The 16,541-nt window shown below is 40.4% G+C and overlaps 1 protein-coding gene across 1 annotated transcript; it reads left to right on the top strand.

Annotated features, from left to right (window-relative positions):
* Nucleotides 1-1,688: 1,688 nt before the first annotated feature.
* Nucleotides 1,689-15,312, top strand: LOC122119579 (vomeronasal type-2 receptor 116-like). Its single transcript, XM_042693593.1, has 6 exons — nt 1,689-1,888; nt 8,916-9,204; nt 9,592-10,401; nt 11,402-11,629; nt 12,629-12,752; nt 14,417-15,312. Exons 1-6 carry the CDS (start codon nt 1,689-1,691, stop codon nt 15,310-15,312), a joined length of 2,547 nt encoding a protein of 848 aa, XP_042549527.1.
* The last annotated feature ends 1,229 nt before the right edge of the window (nt 15,313-16,541 follow it).

Genomic DNA, 16,541 nt, shown 5'->3' with positions numbered 1-16,541 from the left:
TCTAATGAGAGCATCTGGGTTGGTTCTATATCTTACCTATGGTGAATAATGCTGTGATAAACTTGGTTTTGCTGGTAGCTTTGACATGACCTTGTTTGTGATCATTCGGGTAAATGCCCAAAAGTGGGTTTGCTGCGTTATAGGGAAGGGCTATGTGGAGTCTTTTGAGGAACCTCCATACTGCTTTCCAACGTGGTTGAACAAGTTTACACTCCCATCAACAATTCAGTAGGGTTAGATCCATATATATCATTCTGCACCAGAATCAACTCCAAATGGATCAAAGACCTGAAAATAAATGCAAATACTCAGAAAACATTACAGGAAGGAATGGGAGAAACTCTAGAGCTCCTTAGCACATGCCAAAATTTTCTTAATAGAGATCCAGAAACACAACAAATCAAAGAAAGATTGGACAAGTCGGATTGCATGAAACTGCACATCTTCTGCATGGCAAAGGATATAGCTAGCAAGATCAAAGAAAGCCACATAGACTGGGAGAAGATTTAAACTAGCTATACAATGGACAAGCCTCATATGTAAAATATACTTAGAACTCAAAAAATTAAATTCCCCAACAAGAAATCCTCCAAGAAACAACTGCTCAATAAATCAGTGGGCTAATGACTTAAAGAGAGACTTCTCTGAAGAGGAAATAAGAATGGCCAATAGACACATGAGGAAATGTTCAACTTCTCTAGCCATAAAAGAAATGCAAATCAAAACAGCATTGAGATTCAATCTACCTCATTAGAATGGTTATAATCAAGAAATCTAGTAACAACAAATGATGGAGGGGATATGGCCAAAAGGAAACACACACACTTTTCTAAAGCATAGAACTCCATTATGTATATATACCACATTTTCTTCATGCAGTCATCTACTGAGGGCCATCTGGGTTGGTTCCACATCTTAGCTATGGTAAATACTGCTGTTAAAAAAAATGGTTGTACTGGTAGCTTTAGTATGGCCTTGTTTGTGGTCATTTGGGTAAGTGCCCAGGAGTGAAATGTATGGGCAGTGCTTTATACAAACAATATTTTGATGGTCCTAGATGTTGAACTCAGAATGCTGTGCTTGCTAGGCAGGGACAATATTTTTATATCTCTCCCCAGGCGTCAGAGTAGCCCAGCAGTGACCAGGCTCTCCTTGGCAGAACCGTGCTCTGTGTCGGGGAGGTCTTTGCTTTGCCCCAATAATTGTTATTGAGCCTTTTCTGATCATGGCCTACTTTGATATTTTCACCTTCACCTGGCATCCTCTGGTGCCATCCATATGCATCATCCCAGTGGCTTTCACATCAGTATATGTTTTTTTGCCACTTCTTTTTCTTTTCAGCTTTTTTTTTCCATATAACTTTCCAAACTACTTTACAGGAAGGGAATCCATCTCTGGCGTTTTAATATCTAGAGTCCTGGATGAAATCACATCCCTGGGGTGTGGAGAAAAAGATCCTACACATGTTTTCCAACTTTTGTTATTGACCTTGAAGCCGAACCCAGATGCAGGGCCGGAGGGCAGAACGGGCTCTGAATTCCTCTAGGACAGTGGAAGAAACTGATGGTGAGTCCCAGTGGCCATCCAGATAAAAAGAAGCCACAGAAACTGAAGATCCACTTAGACACCTACCTGACGCTGCAGGCTCAGTCTACAGCTGGAATCGCAGCTCTGCACAAGGTGCCGGAATGATCCTTGTGGCTCTGACATTGCTTCTCCTCCCGCTTCCGCTTGTGGTCAGTTCCTCTGAAGATGCCAGATGCTTTTACACAGAGAAATCTGTGGCACACAGTAAGGGAGATGTGGTGATTGCTGGGTTTTTCCCCCTTTATTCTTGGGAATTCATTCGCAACATGAATGACCCTGGTATGCGGCAACAGGGCCATCAGTAAGTGATTTCATGCCTATTTATATTTGCTCTTTCTGTTGGGTTATCAATGAGGATGGGGAGGAGGTTGGATGCATTGATTCTTCTCTGGATCTTGTGCACTGCCATCACCACAGCAGCTCTCCTGTATTTCAGGTTCTCCTGACAAGTATTTTTCTTCCTCCCAGAGGGTAGAGAAGATACTTTTGGTCTTTCATTCCACTCCCCCTTCCCAGGGCTGTCCCAACCACCCCATTACTGTGCCTCTGCCAGCCTTAGCTGCCCTGCCTCAGGGTCAAGGCATGACTCAGATTCAGTACTAAGACAATCCAGCACCATGTCTCCATCCATAGGTCAAAGGCCATGGTCATCTTCAATAAATTCTATTCTTTATATTTTAAAAACTAGGACCAATATTATTACCTTCTTTCAGGGAACATTTCTTAGAACAGACATGCCGTTTCTGCTTTAATAAAGCCTGTTTTTATTTCAGCTGCCAGTCCTATCAGGGTTAAGAGATCTGTCACAGATTTTTCTTCCCCTTAGCCAATGTGATTTTCCCTTTCACTAATGTTTGCCTGCATAGTCTATGATTGTTTTTATATTATTCACATCGGGTTTGCAGCAAAGGTTCTAATTAGGAAAGAACAAAGAAAGATTTTCTAGAAATCCTTGCAGTGTCTTAGTTCTCCCCACAGAGGAAAAAAATGTTCCTGGTAGCACCGACTGCTGAAACACCATTTCAGGGTCAGGGTGACAAGCATTTCCTGGTGTAATTGCCCACATTTGGTGGCAGAGCTGGCCCCATGAGGAGTCAGAGCCCCAGTACTCCTGTCCAGGTCTCAGCCTGTCTCCTACATCATTCCCAGAGCTTTCTCTTCCTTTGTTACTTGTTCTCCACCATCTTTTCAGGCTTACCTATTTTTTCCGGCTTACCTATTTTTTTTCCATTCTCATACCTTCCCAAACTAGACACTATAGATACTTTGGTTCATGCGTTTTTTCCAGATGAATCTGTGCTCACTCCTTGCAGATCTACAGAATTCCCTGTAAGCCAGGGGTGTCACACACATTGTGTTGAAACACGAGGTATGGGACTGGCTCGGGAGAGGAATGCTTTATTCCAGGAAAGTCTTCCCATGGACTTTAGGGCTGACTGAAATGTGGTGTGGAAATAAGTAAGAGAGATTAGTCTAATGCCCAAACATCGTATTCAAAATATATCCTTCTGGGAGATGGGAGATTTCAGAGATATCTTCTGTTTTGTCTATTCACTAATTGAGGGGTGTGTGTGTGTGTGTGTGTGTACAGGGGCACAGACACACACACACATTTTCACAAGCTGGTACACTGGCTTGAACTCATGTCCTGAGCGCTGTCCCTTAGCATTTTTTCTCTCAAGGGTGGCACTCTACCACTGAATCCAGAGTTCTGCTTCCAGCTTCTGTATGGTTAATTAGAGTCTCACAGACTTTAGTGCCCAAACCCCCTAGAAAACCTTATCCTCACATCTCAGACTTCTTAGTAGCCACAATTGCAGGAATGAGCCACCAGTGCTGATTCATAATTACTTTTTTGATTATAATCATCCCCAGAGTTACATTGTCTAAAAAGAAAATAACAAAGATTCTAAAGAACCATGAGAGGTTAAATTCTCTCTCTGAGAATTTCCCCAAACTGATGACATCGTGGTCAGCTCTTGAATCATTGAGTCCTAGGAGAGCTCATAGTTCTGGAACATTCTCGATTCATATTGGCAAGTGATCTGGCCTTGTAAATGTCTCATGATTACACGAGTCTGCCTTATTTGGCTTTGTGCCTGTCTTTCCAGAAATCCCAGGCAGGATTCGGTTTTACTGAGCCTGTAGACACTTCCAGGATGTCACCGCTAGATGGAGCTCAGGACCAGCTGGAAGTCAGTTGGTGAGGCGATAACTAGCCTCAGTTCTAGAGAAAACCCAAAGCAAGCTTAGTGACAAATACTCTGTGGTTCTCAAAACCTCAGAGAGGACCCCAATGAGTGGGGTGCTCCTTGAATAGCTCCCAGTGGGGTCATGGGGAGTCCATGTTACAATGTTCTGTCTAGCAATGGCAAGATCTGTGTGCTTCACCTGGCATTAGTCACAACTATGGCCACCAAACTGGATTACAAGTGTAATACCAAACTGTAGTGTAACCAAATGCAGCTGAAGGTTAGTGAAGTATCCATCTAAAAGTAGGAACTCTTCACTTAGGGTCCGTGACTGTTGTTACAGACTAAACATTTCCATTCTATATTTTTAGCTCCCTTGTCGAAGGTTAGGTGGCTCTAGCTCTGTGGGTGCATTTCTGGGTCTTCAGTTCTATTCCATTGGTCCTCAGGTCTGTTCTTGTGCTAGTACTAAGCTGCTTGGATTAATATGGCTTTGTAGTAGAGTTTGAAATTTGGAATTACTATTCCTCAAGCACTGCTCTTTCTGCTAAGGATTGTTTTAGCTATTCGGGGTACCTTATTGTTCCATATGAATTTTTGGATTGATTCTTCTGTTTCATTGAAGAATGAGATTGGAATATTGTTAGGTATGGCACTGAAATTGTAGATAGCCATTGGAAGTATTGCCATTTTAATGATGTTAGTCCTCCCAATCCAGGAGCATGGGAGGTTTTTCCAAGTCCTAAATTCTGCTTTAATTTCCTTTTTCAGGTGTTTAAAGTTTTCATCATAGAGGTCCTTCACTTCTTTAGTTAATTCCTAGGTATTTTATTTTTCGTGGGGCTATTACAAAAGGAGTTACTTTCCTGATTTCAGCTGTGCTCTTCTCATTGTTGGCATACAGAAAAACCATTGAGTTTTTTATGTAGAAAAGTTCTTTTATTTTAATACATTTTTATGGTAAAAATACTGTACTGAGGGGTTACAGTTACATGAGAAAGGTAATGAGTACATTTTCTATCAAGCATTGTTGCCTCCTCCTTTGTTTTTCCTCTACCATCCCTTCCCTCCCAACACAACAACTTCGTTCCTGCCCCCAACCCTCCCACCTGTCTAAATTGTAAAGTTCGTTTTTCAACACAGTGTCTTGTACATTTCATTGATACAATAGTTCAATCTGTATCCCTACTTAAGCATTTTGTTTTGTGCCTTCCCCTCCCCAAATTAGAGAAGTGTATATACAAGATGTAAGGCACCGACATTGAATTCAATGAAAAGAGGGGTTATACCGTGTGGGAAGAACATACAAAGAAACAAAAAATCATGTGGTACTTTATGACTACCTTAGAATCAATAGCAAGAAAATAAAACCACTTGTGTCCCTATCTTGGGGCTCATTTCACTTAACATCATCTTATATGGTCATATGTACATAACTTTTGACCTTTTCTGCTTGTACTAAACATGTACTATTTATTGCAAATAAGGGAAACCATGAGACCTATGTTTCTTTGGCCTGGCTTACTTCACTTAATATAATTTTTTTCCAAGTCTTTCCATTTCCTAACAAATTGTGCAATATCATTCTTTCTGATAGAGGCATAGAATTCCAGTGTGTGTGTGTGTGTGTGTGTGTGTGTGTGTGTGTGTGTGTGTGTGTGTTTGTATCACATTTTCTTGAACCATTCATCTACTGAGAGGCATCAGGGTTGGTTCCATATCTTAGCTATGGTAAATAATGCTGTTATAAACATAGTTGTGCTGGTACTTTTAGTATGGTCTTGTTTGTGATCATTTGGGTAAATGCCCAAAAATGGGGTATCTGGGTAATAGGGGAGCTCTATGTGGAGTATTTTGAGGAACCTCCATACTGCTTTCCAAAGTGGTTGAACAAGTTTACAGTCCCACCAACAATGCAGTAGGGTTCCCTTCTAGCCATATCCCCTACAGCATCTATTGTTATTAGATTTCTTGATTATAGCCATTTTAACTGGGATGAGGTGGAATCTCAGTGTTGTTTTGATTTGCATTTCTTTTGTGGCTAGAGAGGTTGAGCAGTTCTTCATATGTCTATTGGCCATTCTTATTTCCTTTTCATAGAAGTTTCTCTTTAAGTCTTTAGCCCACTTATTTATCAGACAGTTGTTTCTCTGAGGATTTGTTTTTGGGGAATTTCATTTTTTGAGTTCAAACTATATTTTAGATATGAGAACCTTATCTGTTGTATCATTGGTGAAGATCTTCTCCCAATCCATGGGCTTTCTATTGATATTGCTAGCTATGTCCTTTGCTATGCAGCTTTGAAGCTTCATGCAATCCCATTTGTCTAACATTTCTTAGATTTGTTGTGTTTCTGGGTCTCTATTAAGAAAATTTCAGCCTGTGCCAAAGAGCCCTAGAGTTTCTCCTATTCTTTTCTGTAATGTTTTCAGGGTGTCTGCTTTGACTCCGAGGTCTTTTGGTACATTTGGAGTTGATTCTGATACAGGGTGATATATAAGGATCTAACTTTAGTTTTCTACAGGTGTTCAACCACTATTGCCTGCACTACTTACTGAAGAGGCTGTCTTTCTTCCATTCTACTTTTTAGCTCCCTTATTGAAGATTAAATGACTATAGGACTGTGGGTTCATTTCTGTGTTTTCAATTCTATTGCATTGGTCCTGAGGTCTGTTCTTGTGCCAGGACCAAGCTGCTTTGATTACTATAACTTTGTAGTCGAGTTTGAAATTTGGTATTGATATTCTTCCAGCACCGTTCTTTCTGTTAAGGATCCTTTTTGCTATTTGGGGTCTTTTATTGTTCCATATGAATTTTTGGATTGCCTCTTCTATTTCCTTGAAGAATGAGGTTGGAATATTGATAGGTATTGCATTGAATTTGTAGCTAGCCTTGGGAAGTATTGCCATTTTCACAATGTTGATCCTTCCAATCCAGGAGCACGAGAGGTCTGCCACTTTCTAAGTTCTGTTTTGATTTCTTTTTTCAGGTTTTTAAGTTTTCATCATAGAGGTCCTTCACTTCTTTGGTTAAGTTAATTCCTAGGTATTTTATTTTTGGTTGGGCTCTCACGAATGGAGTTGCTTTCCTGATTTCAGGCACGCTTTTCTCATTGTTGGCATACAGAAAAACCATCGCTTTTTTGAGGGCTAATTTTAGACCCTTCTATTTTGCCAAAGTTATGAATCAGCTTGAGTAATTTGGGATTGTAATCCGTGAGAATCTTTAAATACAAAATCATGTCATCTGCAAAGAGGGAGAGTTTTACCTCATCTTTCCCTATTTGGATCCCTTTTATGTTTGTATTTTGTCTTATTGCTGTAGCTAGGCATTCTAATACCAAATTGAAGAGAAGTAGAGAAAGTGGACATCCTTGTCTTGTTCCTGAATTAGAGGAAATGCATTTAGTTTTTCACCATTAAGCATAATGCTGGCTGTAGTTTTGTCATACACAGCCTTTGTGATATTGAGGAATGTTCCATGAATTCCTAGTTTTTCCAAATCTTTCATCAAAAGAGGTGTTGGATCTTGTCAAATGCTTTTCTGCATCTATTTAGGCAGTCATGTGTCCCTTATTCTTGCTCTTGTTGATGTGATGAATTATATTAGTTGATTTGTGTATATTGTACCAGTTTTGCATCCCTGAAATGAATCCTGTTTGATTGCAGCATATGATTTTTTTGCTGAGTTGTTGAATTCAATTGGCCAAAATTTTGTTGAGAAATTTTATATCAATATTCATCAAAAAATGGGCCTATAGTTAGCTTTCTTTGATGAATCCCTGCCTGGATGAGGGTTATGATGGCTTCACAGAAAGATTTGGGAGTGAACTTTGAAGTTTCATTTTCAATTTAATTTAAGAGTTGGAGGAGTATTGGTGTGAGTTCTGCTTTGAATGCCTTGTAGAATCCAGCTGTACAGCTATCCAGTCCTGGGCTTTTCTTGGATTGGAGGTCTCTTCTTTCTGTTTCTATTTTGATGTTTGATATTGGTCTCTTATGTTGGTTTAAATTATCTTGGTTAATTTCAACATGTGTATATTTGCTACAAAACCATTCATTTCTTCCTGAATCTCAAGCTTATTAGCATAAAGTTTTGAAAAGTATTCCCTTATAATGTTCTGATTCTTGGTTGTTTCTGTGGTGATGTTTCCATTCTCATCTCTGAGTTTATTTCGGTGTGTGCTGTTCTTTTTTTGTTGTTGTTGTTTGTGGGGTTTGAACTCTGGGCTTGAGCACTGTCCCTGCGCTCCTCAGGTGAAGGCGAGCATTCTCCCACTTGAGCCAAAGTGTCACTTCTGGTTTTCTAGTGGTTTATTGGAGATAAGAAAGAGTCTCATGAAATTTCTTGCCTGGGCTGGCTTTGAACAGTGAACCTCAGATTGCAGCCTCCTTAGTAGCTAGGATTATAGGCACAAGACATCATGCCTGTCTTGTACTCTTCTTATGCTGATAAAATTTGCTAAGGATCTGTCAATTTTGAATAACCAACTCTTTGTTTTGTTGATTCTTTCTATGTTTTTAAAAAATTCCAATTCCTGTAAATCTGATTTAATTTTAATGATTTGTTTTAGCTTGCTCATTTTCAAGGAGCTTCAGGTGCCTTGTTAAATTGTTTGTTTCAGATCTCTCTAATTTGTTGATGAAGGAACTCAGAGCTATAAACTTGCTTCTGAGTACTTCTTTTGCTATGTCCAAGAGGAGCTGGTAATTTATGTATTCATTTTTGTTGACTATCATGAACATTTGAATTTCCTTTCTAATCTCTCCCATGACCCACTGGTGGTTCAACTGGAATTGGATTTCTTAAGAATTATTGTGGCTACAGACCTATCTCAAGGTACTCAATGACTTGTTTTGTAAGCTGGACAAGCCCCTGTGTCCTATTTATCACTGCTTTTCATATACCCCCAGTTGACAGAGAGTAAAACCAGCTCACTCACTGTCTGCAATCTTGGAAGATTAGCATTCTAGTATATGCTGATCAAATCCTATTTTGGGAGCTGTCCTAATCCTAATTACCTTCTTAAGACTTCAAATTCTTATTTGTGTAGTGACAAGCATTCAATTCAGCAGTCTTGAGATTTCAACTGATCAAATTTGTAATACTCGTTTATATACACAAATTTCTGTGCAGGCTCAACTTAAAGAAATACCAATTGGTTCTGTCCCTGACCCTTGCAGTTGAGGAAATCAACAAGAATCCCCATCTGCTACCCAACATGACCCTGGGGTTTGAGATCTATATTTCACATTATGTAGAAACTGATCTGTTAGAGAATCCACTGACCTTACTGTCTGGGCAAAATAAAAACAGCCCTAATTACACCTGCAGGAGAGACAGCAAAGCTGTAGCAGTACTCACAGGAACTTCCAGCACATCTGTCCCAATTGGGACTCTGCTAGACCTCTACAAACTGCCACAGGTGAGTTTGGGAGGGGTGGGGAGATGGGAAGGCATGTTCCCTTTGTCCCTGCTGTCAACAGGCTGAAGAAGGTGAAGGGAAGAGGTGATATTATGAACCTCTCTTGTTGAATGACCTCAAAGGAAAAGAGGCCCAAAATTGGGTGGCACATCCATATTAGGTTTATTGGAAGAGATAAAAAAAAGAGTTTCTAAGAGAGTAAAGAATGACCCCAGGATCTAAGCCTGATCCATATATTTGTACAAAAATCTTGGAAAGTGAAAGATAACTTTACATATAGGATAAGCAAATCTTCTCTCCTATCATGGCTAGCTGTTTTTTAGTTCATATCAGGACTTAAACTCTGACTTTGACCATTCTCTTCCTGTTACCTTTTTCCCTTTTTAGTTCACTTTTGGGCCTTTTGATCCTCTCCTGAGTGACCATGGACAGTTTGGTACTGTCTATCAGATGGCTGCCAAGGACTCAGCTCTAGCCCTGGCCATGGTCTCCTTGATACTTCATTTTAGCTGGTCCTGGGTGGGACTGTTCATCACCGAAGATGACTATGGTGTGTGGTTCCTCTCAGAATTGAGAAAAGAGATGGGCAAGAATGGAATCTGTTTTGCCTTTGCAAACACAATCACATACAATGCCATACCAAATTTCGCAAATGATGCATTGATACATGGCCAGATTACAGAATCATCAACCAATGTGATTATCATTCATGGAGACAGTGAATTTCTACTAAGCTTTATTCTTAAATTAGGGGATTTTTTAATTACAGGGAAAGTCTGGGTCATGAACTCACCCTATGATGATGTGACCCTCAGTAAAAGGTATTTCCTGCTAGACACCTTCCATGCACCTCTCATCTTTTCTCCCCACCATGGGAATATTTCTGGGTTCACCAGTTTGATCCCATCAGCTGAGTATTCCAAGAACTCAGAAGATATTTCCCAGCCTAGCTTATGGATTCAGGCTGTTCAGTGCATACTGATTAAGTCTGACTGTACAAAATTGGGGCACTGTTTGTATAATACCACACTGGATTGGTTGCTGAGGCACATTTTTGACACGGCCATGTCAGAAGAGAGTTACAACATTTACAATGCCGTGCATGCTGTGGCCCATGCCATCCACATGATGCTTCTTCATCACACAGAAGAACCTCCAGCCCACAATAAGCAACCAAAGGCATTTCTCTCTTCACAGGTAATGATTTATCTTTTGAGTGCTCTAGGGACAGTTACTTTCTAGAACCTTTCATAGCGGATGGATTTAAGTAGTCTGGCTCCTTTTTGGAAAGTACAAGGTGCAATGGGCCCATCATGCTCCCCATGAAGTAACCATACAGCTGTTTGACAACATTCTTGAATAACATTGCATCTTTGATAAGGAAATGCTGTGTCTTCTTTCCCCATCCTCACTTTGTGTGGCATAAGCTTTTCCTTTTCAATAGTACGAATCTAAATTTTCCTTGTAACTGATTAAAATAAAAGGTCAAGGTTGACTAGTGCTTGAAAACCTTAAGATTTTCTGGGCACAAAAATCTCACACATGGGAATCACTCCAGGCTACTGAGGGGCTGGGATTTGAAGATTTCAGTTCAAAGCCAACCCAAGCACAGACCTTCATGAGAAGCTAATCTCCAATTAACACCAAAAATGTATAAGTGGAGCTGTAGCTCTAGTAGAAGCTTGCTAGCCATGAGAAAGAAAAAAAAAACAAAAACTGATAAAACCCTCAAGTTGAGTGCCAGGTACTGTTTTTAAGACCTAGGATAGGCACACATACATGCCATAAACTAAGTCATGCTTAAGGTAATCTTTCATAGTTGTCATAAATATTCTATGACTCTATTTAGTTTTTTAGCCTAATTTTTCGGATGGGCTCTTGGATCACATTCATAAAATAAGTGGTTGTGGTTTTCTGGAGAGAGGCAGTGAAGGTTTGTATTATTATATCTCATTAGTTAGGTGGATGTGGTTGGAGTTTTAATCTTTTAAATTTTGGTCTCTTCATCCTATCCTGGTTAACCAGATTTTAGAATCTTGGGACATTTCAGTCTTCTACAAGCCTGCATTTGCTCCACTTGATTGTAATCCTGTGCTGTGTGTGAATTGTGTGGTGGGAATGAAAGCTAATCAATCTGTTATAATGGGTTACTGTGGTCACTCTGGGAAGCACATCAACCTAGGGTAATGTCTTTTAGCTGCATCCCTTTTTGAAGAAGATCCAATTTACCAATACAGTTGGAGAACAAGTGGTTTTGGATGAGGAAAGGAAATTGGAGGCAGAGTACGATATTGTGAACTTTTGGAATTTTCCAGAAGGTCTGGGACAAAGGGTGAAAGTTGGCAAGTTTTCTCCATCTAGGCCACATGGTCAACGACTTATTTTATTTGAAAATCTGATAGAGTGGCCTATAGGAATTACCAAGGTGGGTCATTTCTACGTTTTTCACTCTCTCCTTTTCTTTTTTAAAGAAATACATTATTGTGAAGTAGATGTAGAAAGAGCTTACAATTCCCTAAGTCAGGTTATGAGTACAATGTTTTTTGACAAAGTCCTCACATCTTTGTTTCTCTCACAGAGTTGATTTTTTGTAACCATAATGTGATAATCTATGTATAAATAAGCAATAAACTCTTCCCATTTTAAGCTGTTCCCCTAACCTATGGCTCCATGGTGTACATGTCACAACTTTCTATTTCTGGAATTTGCTTACTAATTGACTCAGGGATGGAATAGGAGAACATCTAATTACCAATATGTTATTAAATGATTGCATATTCTCTATCATGGAAGAGAAATGACACCTGTTAGTCAGCATTCTAACATTGTAAAAAAAAAAACCTGAGAAAATTAAATGAGAGAACAAAAAGGTTTGCTTTGCTCCTGCCTGCAGATTTCAGCCCATGGTCAGGTAGACTGCTTCTTTTGAGTCTGTGGTGAGACAGAACATAAAGGAAGTTGCATCTGCCAGTGGCAACTGGGAAAACAGAAAGAGATATGAATGGTCCCTGGTATCACCAGCCCCTTTCAAAGGGATTTGCCATGCTTTAGACAATGGTTTTGAAGTTTCACTGAGTGATTTTCCTCTTCTGTTCTCCACATGTTCTCAGAGGACTAAGAGAGAAGACACATCATGACCTGAATTCAAGAATGTGATACAGGATTTATTTCCTGTTTCCTAATTTCCTACATATTAACTCCACCTTTTCAAGGACAATCACATCACATATCACAAAGGGCTGAGGTTCAATCCCTAACATAGTCTTAGAGTGATCTTATATGAAAGTGTAAGACAATTCAATTGATTCATTGGCTATATGGATACAGATATTATGCCTTCTAATGATTTTTTTAAAGCACTGGAGTGTCTAGGATGTCTGGTTACAGGAAGAATAGTCATTAATACTCATCTGAATTTCTTCAGACTCCTCAGTCTGTCTGCAGTGAGAGCTGTGGTCCTGGATTCAGGAAGGCCCCTCGGGAAGGAAAGGCTCCATGTTGCTTTGACTGTACTTCTTGCCCAGCGAGTGAGATGTCTAATGGGACAGGTGAGTCTGTGACTTACAGAGAAATTCCTCATCTCCCTCTCCTTACCTACAGTCCATGCATGACAATAGAAAGCTCTACAGTAACATGGCAGGAACAGACATGTGCCTTCACTTAGAGTTCTATGACTACCAGTGACCATCAGTCTCCTTGGAATACCTGGATCCGCTGGTCTTACATTACATATTCGATTTCATTTTCTAGTCTATTACAGGTTTTGATTACAAAATACCCCTCTCCTCAGTCACATTATCTTGGATTTAAACACAATATCAAGTACCAAGTCTTGATGCTCCAAAGAGGTGGAAGCTGGGAGCTGGTGGCTCACCCTTGTAATCCTAGCTACTTGATAGGATGAGATCTAAGGTTTATAATTCAAAGCCATTGCAGGCAGGAAAGTCCTTGAGACTCTTATCTCCAATAAACCACCAGAAAACCAGAAGTGGCGCTGTGGCTCAAGTGGTAGAGCACTGTCCTTGAGCTGAAGAGCTCAGGAACAGTACCCAGGCCGAGTTCAAGCTCCACGACCGACCAGAACAAAAAAAGACTTGGATATTATAATGGAGTTTTGGGTCTAACACAGCCTTTCCTTTCTGAGGGCCCAGCATTGCTCTTCCTTTTAAATTAGATTTTATTTTTCATTTGTAATACCTAAGTAATACCAGGAGCATGGTATGATTATTCCATACCTGACACTGGCACTAATTTGACTAGCAACAACTCAAATATACTTCACACAGAACTAGTACCATCTGCATCTGATTTGTCTTCTACCTCCTCCAGCTCATCCTCCCCAGATCCCCCATTATCCCTTGAGTGTCATTGTTCTTGTCATGGAACAAATACTCAGGAAGTTTGTGGGGCTTTTTTGTAAGGAGTAGGTTGTGGTGTGGTGTAGACAGTCCTGTTAAAACTGACTTGAGTGGGCTGATTCTATGCTTTCCATTATTTCTTGAATAGATACCAGACAATCAGAGTGATATAATCTCTCTATAATGTAGGCACATAATGCCAGGGGAATGTAGCTCATACCAGTAATCCTAACTACTAAAGAGGTTAAAATCTGAGAACGAAGGACAGATTCAATCCTGGGAAGGAAAGTCCATGAGATGCTTGTCCACAGTTAATCACCAAAAGAGCTAGATGAGGAGATGTGGCTCAAGTAGTAGAAACATAGTCTTGAACAAAAGTACTCCAAAAATGGCCCAGGTCTAGAGTCAAACACTTGACTGAAGAAAGAAAAAAGAAAGAAAGAAAAAAAAAAGAAAGAGAGAGAGAGAGAAAGGAGGAAAGAAAGAAAAAAAGAGAAAGGAAGAAAGGAACAAGGGAAGGAGGGATGAAGGAAGGGATGAAGGTAAGGAAAAGGGAAGGAGAGAAAAAGGAGGGAGGGAGGAAGAAAGGAAGGAGGGAAAGAAGAAAGAAAGAAAGGATGAAAGGAAGAAGAAGGGATGGAAGAAGGAAGAGGGAGGGAGGGATGGGAAGAAGAAATATAAGAAAGTAAGAGAATTCAACTGCAATTATTTTGTACTGAAAATTATTCTATTTGATACTGAAAGCAATACAGATTAAAGTATGAATCAGGTCAGGTGAGCTTCTTGAGTGGAGGGGGATGAGAGGAAAGAGAAATACTGAACCAAGACTAATAGTGATTCTCACCCCTCACCAGACATGGAGCAGTGTGTGAAGTGTCCAGATCATCAGTTTGCCAATACCGAGAGAAACCACTGCCTGATGAAAACTGAAAGCTTCCTGGCTTACGAAGACCCCTTGGGCATGGCTTTGGCTTGCACGGCTCTCTGCTTTTCTGCACTCACAGCTGCGGTTCTTGGGGTGTTTATCAAGCACCAAGACACCCCCATTGTCAAAGCCAATAACCGGGCCCTCAGCTACATCTTGCTCATCTCCCTCACCTGCTGCTTCCTCTGCTCCTTGTTGTTCCTTGGTCGTCCCCACACAGCCACTTGCATCCTCCAGCACACCACATTTGCAGTGGTCTTCACCGTGGCTGTCTCCACTGTCCTGGCCAAGACCATCACTGTGGTTCTGGCCTTCACGCTCACTGCTCCAGGGAGAAGCAACAGGCAGTGGCTGGTGTTCTGGGCTCCTAATCTCATCATCCCCATCTGCACCCTCATCCAGATGACCCTCTGTGGCCTGTGGCTGGGAACCTCTCCTCCCTTTGTGGATACAGACACACACTCTGAACACGGCAACATCATCATCCTGTGCAACAAGGGCTCCCTCACCACCTTCTATTGTGTCCTGGGATACCTTGGCTCTCTGGCCCTGGCCAGCTTCATTATGGCTTTCCTGGCCAGGAACCTGCCTGATACCTTCAATGAAGCCAAGTTTCTGACCTTCAGCATGCTGGTGTTCTGCAGTGTGTGGGTCACCTTCTTGCCTGTCTACCACAGTGCCAAGGGGAAGGTCATGGTAGCTCTAGAGATCTTCTCCATCTTGGCCTCCAGTGCAGGCCTCTTATGCTGCATCTTTGCCCCTAAGTGCTATATTATCTTGATAAGGCCTGAGAGAAATTTTTTCAGAAGAGCTCACAATCTGTAAGAAATAAACCTTAACATGAATGTAAGTGTTGCCTAAATGAATCAGAGGATCTGATACCAATCATACTATTTTGGCAGTCAAAATATAATTTGAGGAAGTTTTGAACAAAAAAGTTACTCTTCCTCATTTCACTGGTTATGTTAGAGTCACATCAAGTTTTCACCAAGACCTTCTAAATGTGCATTTTATCCTAGATATTCTATGCTTCCTCCAATGCAATGTACCTTTCTTACTAACATTCTTCTTTAACATACATTATCTACTCTGCTTTTTCTTTTTCCTTTCCTGTCTCAATGACTCTTTCTACATAAGCTATATCACTGCTTGAGTATCACTATTTTGCTAAGTCCACTAATTTGTGAACATTTATCTTGGTGAAAGTTTGCATGCTTCTATTGCTATAACTCCAGTACATTTTCTGTCCTAGTTCTGTGTTCCTTTTGACATATTTACTCATTTGCCATATTACTTTGTGTGTTTCTGTAGAAAATCTCTCTCTCACTGTCTTTCTCATCCTTCCTTTAGAATTTTAGAATGACACACCCTAAGCATCCTGAATGGTAGCAGAGAAACAGAATAATCTATCATAAGAGAAAAAGATCCCCAAAGAGAGGACAAAAACATTAGATAGGCCCAGACTCAGTCAGCTGCCAATGCTCTTTAAGAGTCTATGAGAACTGGAATGATTCGACAGTTTAGAGGAGGCCCTGAAGAAATCAGAAATGTTCAAGAGCTTCAAGGAATATTGCCAGGTCACCACCACATTCTACAGCCATGAGGAGGTCAAAGGACAAGCAAGCATGTGTCTCTGAGTCCAGAGATCTTGACTTCATTCAATACTATAGCTGTGGCTGAGTGCAGTGAGCTCACCCACACTTGCAAGACAGAGATACACACAATACTTTCTCTAATTCTACTGGGCCATTCCTGGAGGGCAGAAAAACATCTGCATAAAGGCAGAAATGTCTGAAAGCCACACAAACTATTCCCAATTACAGTGAATCAAAGAAGACAGTGCTTATGTAATCACTACTATTGTTGAACAAGTATGCATTGTTGGAAAAGGTGCATTGAGGATTTTGCTCCAATAAAGCTTTAATGAGAACCTCACCATCATAACAAAACAAAATATATGTTAGACTACCATGTCAAATGTCTGCATCAAACTATAAAGATTATTATCAGTTGCATAATAGAGAAGTAAGAACAAGAAAACTTCAGATCCAATC

Source organism: Dipodomys spectabilis, unplaced genomic scaffold (genome assembly GCF_019054845.1).
Source record: "Dipodomys spectabilis isolate Male_0828 unplaced genomic scaffold, ASM1905484v1 ptg000173l, whole genome shotgun sequence".
Lineage (NCBI taxonomy): Eukaryota > Metazoa > Chordata > Mammalia > Rodentia > Heteromyidae > Dipodomys > Dipodomys spectabilis.
The sequence above is the reverse complement of the archived record's forward strand: the minus strand, read 5'-3'. Positions and strand labels throughout refer to the sequence as shown.

What these genes read in the sequence shown, in the direction of transcription:
- LOC122119579 (XM_042693593.1), top strand. Translation starts at nt 1,689, where the DNA reads ATGATCCTTGTGGCTCTGACATTGCTTCTCCTCCCGCTTCCGCTTGTG. An exon ending in ACCTCTACAAACTGCCACAG is followed by an intron (nt 9,205 to 9,591) that starts GTGAGTTTGGGA and finishes TTCCCTTTTTAG; the next exon opens with TTCACTTTTGGGCCTTTTGA. An exon ending in GGCCTATAGGAATTACCAAG is followed by an intron (nt 11,630 to 12,628) that starts GTGGGTCATTTC and finishes GAATTTCTTCAG; the next exon opens with ACTCCTCAGTCTGTCTGCAG.